Source organism: Pseudopipra pipra, chromosome 1 (assembly GCF_036250125.1).
Source record: "Pseudopipra pipra isolate bDixPip1 chromosome 1, bDixPip1.hap1, whole genome shotgun sequence".
NCBI lineage: Eukaryota > Metazoa > Chordata > Aves > Passeriformes > Pipridae > Pseudopipra > Pseudopipra pipra.
The window spans coordinates 115,516,494-115,528,572 of NC_087549.1; the positions used below are offsets into that span (position 1 = coordinate 115,516,494).

General features: G+C 35.3%; 1 protein-coding gene across 9 annotated transcripts in view; it reads left to right on the top strand.

The window, feature by feature from the left end:
• The window catches only part of SLC4A7 (solute carrier family 4 member 7), a 93,923-nt gene that overhangs the window by 57,895 nt on the left and 23,949 nt on the right, over positions 1-12,079 (top strand). For 7 of the 9 annotated variants that reach the window (XR_010434660.1, XM_064672666.1, XM_064672612.1 and 4 more), the window contains 7 exons: positions 3,386-3,501; positions 4,296-4,355; positions 4,938-5,095; positions 6,652-6,739; positions 8,360-8,506; positions 9,882-9,985; positions 11,498-11,672. Coding sequence is in view for 8 of the 9 variants with exons in the window: in XM_064672666.1 (XP_064528736.1) it covers positions 3,386-3,501; positions 4,296-4,355; positions 4,938-5,095; positions 6,652-6,739; positions 8,360-8,506; positions 9,882-9,985; positions 11,498-11,672 (848 nt within the window). In the remaining variant the exon portion in view is untranslated. The remainder of the gene's footprint in view (positions 1-3,385; positions 3,502-4,295; positions 4,356-4,937; positions 5,096-6,651; positions 6,740-8,359; positions 8,507-9,881; positions 9,986-11,497; positions 11,673-12,079) is intronic. The other 2 variants (XM_064672646.1, XM_064672637.1) reach the window with 1 other exon arrangement.

Below are 12,079 nucleotides of genomic sequence, written 5' to 3' on the forward strand. Positions count from 1 at the left end.
TCAGAAGGAAACCCTGAGGAGGAAGTAATCTTCCTGGTGTTAATTAAAAAAAAAAAATCTTCCTGCTCTATTCTACTATAGAGTATGCTCTGTATTACCTCTCTAGTAATTCATAATATTGCAATCTGAATAAATTTTCCACATCTGTGTGATTGAGTTGGTTTTGCCTCCTCTGAGCATTAGGAACTGTGTTAATTTTCTAATAGGTGACATTCTTCTGTTTAGCATTCATCTGTCCTTGGCCTTGTGTTCTTCAGAGTTTATTTTTTAGTCTTTACTATTAATAGCTGGAAGGTTACTGAGCTTAATGTGAGCTACTGTAAAAGGAGGGAAGAGGGACACACCTTCTGTCTACCACTTAATTTTCATCAGCCAGTCATCAGTTTGTAGTAAGTCAACCAGACAAAGGGTTCTCTTAATTTTTTTTTTTGCTATCATTTGAAGAACTATTGAATAATGAATTCCATTGGTAAGGCTAGGAGGAGAACTGTGTCACAGCTAAAAATGAACACTGTTAATTCACCAACATTCTTTGAGCTTTCTTGATGTCTGAGCAATAGCAAAGCAGCAAAGAGGTCTTTTGGTTCACTGATAAGTGTACTTTAGAACTGAGCAAAATATCATTTAAAACAGCTTTGCTCTTAAAATAATTACTTACTGAAAATAGTAATTCAGAAAGGTTTTCATACTTGCTTTCTAGTAGTAATTTGAACATTTTTTTCACATTAAGACTGCATTGGAATTTAGTTTTAAAAATTGCTTCTTATTTCCTCAAATATAAATATGGTATGACTTCATATTTAAGAGTTTTTTATTATATAATCTTTGTCTATATAATTACAGTGAAATAGTCATGCTTAGGTGTTGAACTCATATCTTCCTCATCTTATATGAAGCAGAGATGTGAGACAATTGCTAGAAAATGCACATGATCTTTAGTGAAGGTATAGTTATAAATACTTTGACTTGAGTGATCCTAAGAGGTTATAATTCAAATTACTCAACACTCAATCCACTGTTGTCTTTTGGAGGAGACAGGTGGTACATCTGCCTAACTAACAACATCAAGAAGAGTACTGTGTGTTTTTAATGATCCCCTTGGTAGCTTGGTAATGATAAATTTCTCTGTCTCATAGTCTGAAAAGTACTACTAGGTAGTTGTCCTTTTTGCAGTAGCCTCTGAGTTTGCATCTACTGAACCGGAGAAGAGAGGGAAATAAGTTCTTTTATTAGTGTGAGATTTGAAGTGTTTCAGTATTAGAGAAGATAACTTTTTACTCAGAGTTTCCCTGCAAACATCAGAATGATTGATACGCATAATGAAATGCAGTGTCATATGGAAATGCTTGCCCAGGTCTGAAAACGTATAAGCAGTTTTGTCTTGTGAGAGCAGCAGTCTGTCCAACTGCAAGGCCAACAGAAAGGAAAACTATTTACACATGGTTTAAGATCAGACAAATGTCAGTGCTGAAACTTGTAAGCTTGAACTATGAGTGGGTGGAGAAATTTTGAAGGCAAACCTTTTAGAAGAATCAGTATCACTTTGGTACTGAAATAATAAGTGTTTATGCTAATATGTAGAATCCTTATTCTCTGTCCTTCTCCTTGATTCTCTCCCCTTTTTGTTCTAGTCTCTGCTTGCTCTTGCTCTCAGTGCATTTCTGAAAAGTTCTGAATGATGCATTATGACTCATCTTTCATCAATTACAAACATTTTGAGTTTCCTGTATTGCTACTGGAAGAGGGGACAAAGTAGAAAAAGTTTATACATATAAACTTTTATATTATGCTGCTCTTCTGTAACAACCGTTTAATATTTATTTCTAGTTCTACAAACACATCAACTCTTAAGCAGTTAAATACTTTGATCAGCTCATTTCACAGGTGGTTGATGCTGTGATTCTTGTGAATAATGCTTAAATCTTGGAGCAGAAAAATAGAATATGTTTTCTTGGGGGGATTTTTTGTTGTCTAGCTAACTGAACATAGTATTTATAGCGTTAGCTCATTACTTGTGCATGTTAGGATTTATGAAGGAAATGACAGCCTATTAACTTCATTTGATTTTTGCTTCAGGAAAAACTACCCATACCACTTATATCCCTATGAACTGTAAGAATGAAAATTAATGGTAAAGGCTGGACCTGCATATTTTCTGTTGATAAGATGACTCTTTGAGAGAGTTTTTTTGGAAACAAATATGGGGGTGAAATAGAATGAATTCGGTTGTCATTTGAATGCTAAAAAGTATCTAAGTTGCTAAATTATAAACATGGAAGTATGCAAATAGTTATGTGACAGTAATTATGATAGAACAATAGCCCAGATGTAGCCACTGATGACTTAATTTTTTATCTTGACTAGTGTGACACTTGATTTAAATACAAACTTTCTCTTTGTAATAGATGTTCAGACTTCAGTCTTTGTGTAGATGTGGTTTTGAAAGCATGTGAAAACATGTTCTGTCACCACAGCTGAGAGGTGTGGACAAGCAAGAAGGCCAATTGCACTTATAGTGCATGTTAAACTGAACAAATAAAAGCTCTGTAATCCAAAAGGTGGGATTTGGGCTTGACTGTGCGTGCCTAGACCAGCTTTTAAATGTTAATTGGGTATATGACGCAACATGGAATTCAGTGTATATGAACACTTGGGTTACATTGACTTTTGCATCCTTTACTGAACCTGCAATTCAGTGCTGCTGGCAGTGTAGCAAGCTACATAAGATGGTTTTGTTTTGGTGCAGGTGTTAGAGGGAAGCTGTATGTTGAACTTGAATAACCTCATTGTGCATGCTTCTTCAGCTAAAGTGTATATTCCATGTAGTAACATCTGGTCAGATGAATAGTAGGAACTTTGGTCTGTTGATGGAAATCATGGTTTGCAAACTGTCTATCCGTCATATAGTACACAATTTACTTGTCCAGCTTAGTTAGGATATCATTCCTTTTATTTGTAGCCTGAGGCCTGCTGATGCTTTTTACAATTGCAGTAGCTTCCACACAGCAGACTAGATAGCAGAGGTGTTTGCATTTGGTGTCCAAGGACTTCTTAGTATGGTGAAGGTGCTATATACTAACTACTATATCAGTTATGACTAAAATGTCAGCAGTTATTTTTTCTGTGATTTAAATAGCTGCGATGTTTTCTGGTGACTGTTTTGCAAATGGCCATCATTTGGGCAATACTTAATTTTTTAAATTATGTCATTATTTGGCAACACAGTGACTTCTTAGTGTTGCATTTATGATACTAATGTAGGGCACTTGTACTGAATAACATGCACATTTGCTTTGAGCAAGCTGCCACATTGAGTTTTGGTAGTGTTGCACACTCCGTTCACTTCATGCACCATTTTGAACTTAACTTCTTTGTTTTAATTTAGGGCTATTAGCATCTCCACAGTCAGCACCTGGAAACTTAGACACTGGGAAAAGTGGAGATGTTAAAGGTACTGGGACAGGAGGAAGCAGAGAAAACAGCACTGTTGATTTTAGTAAGGTAAGTAAACATTAAATACCTTAGTGTTTAGCACAAATTAATTGTGAAACAAAAAATGTGCTGGTTGTAACTTCCCCCTTAGTTACAACTAAGACATGTACCAGTGTACACAAGACATAGGTACTTAGAGATAACTTGTACATCCAAGTGTCAGAATATGGTCTATGCTAAATGTGTCACATGTTTTGAAATTCTTCCCAGTGGGATGGAACATACTGTTTGATTTTCTCAGTATTTTGGTAACGTAAGAGTGCAGCTGCTGTACTTTCTCATGCAGATGGAGGTATTTTCAGATCTGCTGTTGAGTCTCATGTGAAAAGAATTTTGTAGATTTCCTTCGACGACTTCTTGTTTGTTTTTCGGTTTGTGTTTTTTTTTTTTTTTTTTCTGAAGAGAGCTTTTAAAGAGGATTTGCTGTATATGTATTATGAGTTTCCTGTACAAAAGTTACTGTACCTCTTAATCATTAGGAACATATACTATCACTTTCTGAAGGAAACCTTGTAAAAAATCTACTGTAAATCTGTTGTTTTTCTTTCATAATTTAAATTTCCTGGGCAAGTTCCATTATGGCTTTTACTATAAAACTTAGTCTGTAGTGTCATCTGTACTGCAAAACACAGTAAAGAGAATTGGTTTGCCAAGTTCAATAATTATGTGTAAGGAAAGCTAACTTACAGTGTAGTTCTGATCTAATCATGGTAGGTACCATATATTCCTGCTCCTCTGTCACAGTTTTTGTATTTTTGCTTGGCCTGTCCTTGTGTACACCTGCCTTGTCTCCTGTTGGACAGGAGTCAGCCTCCTGGCACTGTAGTTGTGGCACACTTGGTGTGGGACTCAAGAGGCCATCTGTAAGTTCCCTAGCTAACGATGTACCTGGTGCTTGTGTGTGTGTATGTGAACACAGAGTTCATGTCCTGCACCGCTTTCTAATGCACTTCTGTAATTATGTACAGAAACGGATGTGAAGATTTTCAGTTGTCATATTCTTTATGGATGAAGAGATAAACATACAGATTATTTTTCAAAATTATGACACATTTGAAATACACAGCTGCGAAATAACTCACTGCATTCTAGAAACCATGTGTAATTACATGAACTCTCTTTAGTTAATTGTGCATAGATTTTGTTAATTTATGTCCTATCATAAAATGTTTGTCATTATAGTATTAGAAAGGTAATTATGCAGTTTGGAGTCTTCTAGGTGTTAGTAATTCTAACTTATAGAAAATAGTTTATTATTATTTGGCTGGATGGCTGACATTCTCTAAATGTGTTTGTCTTTTCTGTACTGTGGGATACTTAATTTGCTTTTTAATTTTTCTTTGTAGCATAAATGTCTAGTAAATACTGATAAATGTAATTATGTTACAAAATTTCTGCTAAAAAATGTAAGGGAATAAACACTTGTTTCATCTTTGTATGAATAGGTTGATATGAACTTCATGAGGAAAATTCCTTCAGGAGCAGAAGCATCAAATGTGTTAGTGGGAGAAGTAGATTTTTTAGAAAGACCCATTATTGCTTTTGTGAGGCTCTCCCCTGCTGTGCTTCTCTCGGGTCTCACAGAGGTTCCAGTTCCTACACGGTAAATAAATGCCTGTAAAGTCTGGCTTTACTTATGCAATATTTAAGATCTCAAGTAGCTGAAAGTTTTTATGTATACTGTATTAAGCTCAAGAAGGGTAGAGTTTTGTTTAACATTATGCCAGTCATTTGCTGCAAAATTTGAATGAATGAGGTCTGCCATAAAATTCTCTGAATGTATAAAATATGTTATGATGCTGTTTTAAGCAAGTGCAGGAGTTGAAACTGATAGATGACTTGGAGTAAAAGCAGTGAGTCTTCCAAGCTTGTGTTGCCATTTTAAAGATGGGCATGAAGATTGTTATAATTCCCTTTGGTGTGACACAGCTTGTCAGTGGGGAAGAGCCCACTAAGTCTGAAAGACTGTCTGACCTGAATCTCTGTTTTTTTTCTATACAAATACTCTGTATATGAATAACCTAGGTGGTAGAAAGACCTTTTTTAATTATTATGTGCTCAAATCTACATGATTAACCACTAGAGTAACCAATCTGCAGCTAATACATTGAAGTGGCTTTCAGTCTGCAATATGCCATCCAGCCTGGTGCACCCACCCCTACTCCCCCAGAATCATGGGTCTCACGAGTATACTGTGGGTATGTTTACTACAGATGTTCAGAATATCAAAATGCTGGTCCCATCCATGATGAAGGTAGCAGATCATTTCATCAGTCATCATGGAGAACACTTGATTTTCTGTGCACATTGATGTATCGGGCTGTTATGTGGTGTTTGGCATACATTTGTACATTCATGTTTTTTGGTGGTTTTTTTCAGTGTTTGTTTATCTTTGTAATTTTCAGCTTACTCTTTTGAAAGGCAAAAATATATGTGAGAATTTTCAGAGGATACTTGACATTAGTGCTTATGCTTATTGGGAAATTCCAAAATTTCTGCATACAGATTATTGTATTAATGTAGCTAAAATTATTCTGTCCTAAGTTTTTAGAATGGTGTAGACTTGCAGATTTGGAATAGCATGCTTGGATCCTGAAGATGCACTATCAGTTTCAATAAGGGTAGTAAATTTGCAAAGGAGACATAGAATTGAGCTTTTTGTACTGTGAGATAAACGATGATGTTACTTTCTTTCAAGTGTGTTGTGCTTAGGAACTTCATTTTCATGGATTATAGGAAGAAGGTTGTGAAACAAATGACTGAGGTTTTACTTTTTACTCCTTGGTTTGTATCCTTTTGAATTCATAAGATGCTACTTGTGTTCAAGGTTTTGGTGGAGTTTTTTGTTTCTTCTGTTTTTTAATAAAAAAATAATTGCAATAACTATTACTGGGGTTGGAAATAGAGACTGTCTGTTAACATATGTGTTAGGCTTACTTAAGAAGATTTTTGAAGTAATTTTGGTTCAGATTTGAATTCCTTCCTATAATGACTTTGAGGCAAGTTTTTTCAGTGTTGCAGCAGTCTTTTAAGATCTGAAATGGTAAAAATGATATTTTTACTTCACTACTAAATTTTGCTTAAACATTAGTTTGAAAGACCCTTTCTGAGTACATGCAGATGAGTCAACCATATTCAGCTCCATTGCTTTCTCCACAGGTTTTTGTTTTTATTGCTGGGACCAGTAGGAAAAGCTCCACAGTACCATGAAATTGGAAGATCAATAGCAACACTTATGACAGATGATGTGAGTGATGTATTTTAAATGCTCGTAGTTAAAGTCTAGAATAATATATTTACCACCTGATTTCAAGAAATGATTTTGGAGTGACAGGTTAAAGAAAAAACCCCCGCAAACTGGTTAAATGAATAACGGTTAATTATTTCTTGTGTTGGTGAAGTAGATCAGGGTAAATTAACTTTCCTCTTTGTCTGTCTTGAAGAAATCCTAAATGCATTTCTGAAAAAGTTATTTTGGCTTTGGTGTATAGATTTCATTTTTGTTTTAAATCAGTTAACAGAAAGACTATATAGAACTGGTTTTGATATGAATCACTGTATGTTAAAAAGGACGCAACAAACTGTGTAAGTGTTCAGGACAGAAGGTTTTAAGAATGCATGCAATTGAGTCATCATAGGTATTTTTTTATCTAACCAAGGTCAAATAATTAAAATTAGAATTCTTCTTGCCATTTGAAGTCATATATTAAGAACCCTATTGGTTTTAAAGGCCACAGGGGAATCAGAACTTTTTAAGGTCGTTGCCATCTTACTGAGCAGAATTAGGATGTTTTAAATTTGGCTTCACATTGAGCGCCACCTACTGAATTGCTGATAATTTTTAGGGTTATCTAGCAGAAATTAAAGTACTTTTTACTCTAGCACAATTTGAAGTTTGGAAATGTAAACCAAAAAATTGTCATTTTGCAGTTCAGTAACTAGCCTGTGAATAGAGTTTTTGTTCAGTGTGAGAACTGAATATTGAAAGCTTTATTTGCATGTTCTGATTTTTTTAGGTAGGCTGATCTGATTTTTAGGAATACTGTAGATCATTGAAATATGAAAAAATATGAATTATTTAGTGGTCTAAAAAGACCTAAATAGGCTTACAAGATCTAATTTAAGATCAGATAATTTAATGGTTGGGTAATTAGAGACAAACAGTTCAGGTTTCAAGTGTACAGAAGCAATTTAGGATCATCTTCTGCAGACAGTTTTTTAATAGCAAAACTAGCACATTTTCTTCTGTCTGTTTATAAAATACATCTTGGGGTTCAAGGACTGTTTTTTTATTTTATACTGCCTGTTTGTCAATTCAGAGTTTTCTGTTGTCATCTGTAAAACAGTGCAGTGGTTTTGTTTTGTTTTTTAATAGTTGGAGGATTGTTTTCATGTGCTTTTTAAGTAGTCTTTTAAACTTAATTAAGCTAGATGTATACAAATGAAGGTTTTATTCTTAATAAAAACTTGTGTTTTGGTTTGAAACTCATTTGAAATACTTTCTGTCCTGATTTAGCACAGCACAAGTGGTACAGTGGCTGTAGGGCAGAATTATTCAGGCAATAGTACATGAATTTGGTGGCCTGAATATTGAAGATTAACTTTTAATTTAATTTTAAAAGTGAACTCAGTATTCATTCTGAGTTTGAAGATAAAACTGCCTCATTTTATGGTCCATAGGAATGTGCATACAGGTAGCTTTTAATGCAAAAGTATGCAGGTAAAGCAGAAGTCGAACATTTCAGGACCTATATTTTCCAGGTCTTTTAATTTAAAACTAATGAAGTGTAAGCATTATATAATGATAACCAGTTACTCTTTCAGAAAAATAAAATAAAAACAAATGTTGAGTACTTTCTTCTTGTAGGTTTTCCATGATGTTGCCTATAAAGCAAAAGACCGAAATGATTTGTTGTCAGGAATTGATGAATTTTTAGACCAAGTGACAGTCCTGCCTCCAGGAGAGTGGGATCCTTCTATACGAATTGAGCCGCCAAAAAGTGTTCCTTCCCAGGTAAAAGAAAAAAAAAAGTCCAGTCTTTCTTGTAGTGAGGGGGCCAAAACTGAACACAGGATTTGAGCTGCCAAGTACAGAGGGACAAGCACTGCTCTAGTCCTGCTGGCCACACTGTTCTTGATACAGACAAAGATGTCGTTGGCCTTTCTGGCCACCTGGGCATACTGCTAGCTGATATCCACTTGGCTGAAAACCATCAGGAAAGTCCCCACATCTATTTTACAAGAAAAAGTGGATTGTCAATTTAAGTTAAAAAAAAAATTAAAAAAAGAGAAATGAAGAAAAGAAGAGGGGGAAAAAAGACATTAATCAGTTTTCTGCTATGCTGTTAAGTAAATTGTATTTAATATATTTCCTTCTGAAGTACTGAGTTCATATGAGAAGTAGGAGAATTGGTCAGAAATTGTACCTGAGTTCGTATTATAAATTTTGCTACCAGTCTAGCAATGATCAGCAAGAATATTTTTATTCTTATAAAAACTTCTGTTTGCATGCGGCTTTGATTGAAATGCCTTAATGGATTTTGTCTAGCTTATAGTGTTCGCAAAATATTTATGAAATAGATAAAAATTGATCATACCACTCAGTTGTGATGATACAGGCTTAGAATGAGAGCCAGGAAAAGTGAGTCCTTAGAGAGATTGTTTCTTCTCCTTCTCCCTCTTTACAGCTTAGGGGAATTTGGGCTGACGGGATCAAAAGCAGGGGAGAGACCAGTGCTCTTGGTTCAGAAGGTTGAGTCTAGTGGTGTTTCGGTGGAGCCACTGGAATAGAAGGGGGTGACAGCAGTGCAGTTTATTGGTGAATTGCCTGAGGCTACCATGTAACTTTTTTCCAAAATAAGCAGGGCTCAAGGTTTTTTGGAAGGAAAATTCAGCTGAGAAATTTATGAGGAGCTGGTGAGCAGCCTGTTCGGGAGGGGACTGACTTCTCATTTATACTTCAGTTAAATACTGTGCATGTCATAAAGTGCTAGAGGTTTCTGCTAGAGGTTTCTGCTCTGGAAATGGTTGAGAAAAAGTATCTCAGTATTTCTGGGCCTCATTGTTGAGCCTCTACTGTGTCTTGAAAAGCCAGGCTTTGTTTTATCATGTTTCAGGAACCTATTTCTCGTAGAAAGAGGAAAGATTAATACTGTTGTGCAAGGTACTAGTAAGATCTTTTGGAGAGTGTTGTACAGTTCTAGTTGTCTGTAAACAACAAAAGATGAATTTGGCAAACGGAGGACTGCTGATCATCTGGGAATATCAAAAAAGGTTTGGAAGGCATAATGTCTCTGCACGCTGTCTTTTAACTATACTTTATAGTCTCAGAGAATCTCTTTTTTCTTTTTGTTTCTTTTTCCTTTTTTTTCCCCCTGTCTTTTCTGTAGGAGAAAAGGAAGGCACCTAAATTTCCAAATGGATCTACTCCTACAGGAGAGACTCTCAAAGAAGAAGGCCATCATGCTGGACCTGAACTTCAGAGAACTGGAAGGTGTGTTCACTTCCCTAAATGCTAGCTACCATAAAGAAATAGAAGTGATAAATCTTCATCTTAATGATTGACATTTGAACATAAAAAAATCATGCTATAAGTGTCAGAGTGCATCCTTTGTCCTTTTCAAGTGTTGGATTCTTGCCTGTAAGTGCCAATCTGCTGAAGTATTTTCAAGTCTGTGGCAATGTTTCTCAACACATTTGCGAAGGATTTCACATAAGATGCTGCCTAATTTAACTAACTGACTTTTAAGAGTTGGGTTTTAAATTTTAATCTTCAAGAGCATGCAATTATCATAATTACAGCAGGCATATGCAATTTTAAGTATTGGGCTAGGTACTAAAAATCTCCATTAATGCAAATCTGTTTTATTAAACATATATGAAATGGAACAACAAGAAATATAAAGTGGCAAAAAGTACTTTGGTATTGGTTAGCTTTGGGTTTTGGTCAGGTTTCTTTTAGACCTAAAATAAAATTGAGGAATTTCTTTCAGTTGTTATTCTCTGTTAATTATGAAATACTTTCCAAAGAAATCCCAACACTGGAAATACTTGGTTAAGATTAAACTTTAAGATCTCAAATGAGAGTAAAGATTAAATCAGCTGAGAGATTCTGGAATATGTGTGCAGTGTTGTTTTCCCCAGAATAATAAACTTCCAAATGCAATGCATCTTTCTCATACATTTGCGAGAAAGGCGTTACAACATTTGTGTTGATTTTTACCATTGTGATTTGTTATAATTACTTTTTGCCTCTTTGTAGACACTATGTGGAGCTGAGAAGTTTGTTTCTGCCCACAGATGAAGCTGTTCTTTTTCTTAGGAATGTTTGGTTGTTTTTTTTAATAATTAAAATAAATTTTTTAAGTGCAAATTAATACCTGGTATTTTGGAGTCCTAAAGTTTTTTTAAATTGCCAAATCTTTTTAATATCTTGATAATAACTTACCTGGTTAAACTAACTTACATATGTTTGGTTTTGTATTTACATTTATAGAATATCTGTGTACTCCAGCTGTGTACTCCTAAATTTATTTATGGACCTAATCATATGTATGTAGGGAATTCAAATCACTACTCCAACAAGTAGTATTTCAAAATTACTACTTGGAGTAGTAATATTGAAATGTATCAATGCAGTGGTCTTGGTTGATGTTTAGCATATTTCTTCTGTTCCTGGTTTGGAATATCATAAAACAGATTTGACTTTAAACAGCATTTAGGTAAAATAGTTTGCAAAGTTATTTTTTCAGTATCTAGCCCATATACAACAATACCTAGCCAGCTTTAAAAAATGTGGCTAACCTGCTTGATTGTATTTGGAATACTGCTGAATTGGAATAGATAATATTCTCATTTATGTTTTTAACTGTTATGATTTAATCTGGATTATGAAATAGCTAATTTGTGCCGGCAATAGGCACTGGCAGTGATGTGTAGCCCATAGTTTTGAACTAGCTAGAATCCTTTAGTGTACAGTTTGACGAGTTTCATCTCACCTATTTAGGCTTTTTGGTGGTTTGATACTTGACATCCAAAGGAAAGCACCTTTTTTCTTGAGTGACTTCAAGGATGCATTAAGCCTGCAGTGCCTGGCCTCGATTCTTTTCCTATACTGTGCCTGTATGTCTCCTGTAATCACTTTTGGAGGGCTCCTGGGAGAAGCTACACAAGGCAGAATAGTGAGTACAAAGAATGGTAGTGGCCAGGCTTTTAGACCTTCAGAGGCAAGTCACTGTGTGCATTTGTCTCATTTATTTATACTTGTATTTGAAGAATTTACCCACAGCACTTGATTAGCCTGCCCCAAAGCAGATCTTCCCCAAAAGGTAAATGCTGTGGAAAATGTGGGGAACCCATGTGAACAGGAGAAGATGCACAGTGGAGGTAAAAAATGTTTATCCTGCCTTATTGGATGAATGGCTTGCATTGCCTTCTTTTTGGCTACTTAAAAGTAATGAATAGCAGTAAAGGTGCACCATCCCACTAGGCCTACTTTAGGCAAAGTCAGAGGCTCAAGGTGGATAGCCAAGAACATGTACTGGCCTTGAGTAGTAGGCCTAAGAGGATGATATAATGCCTGCGGTGT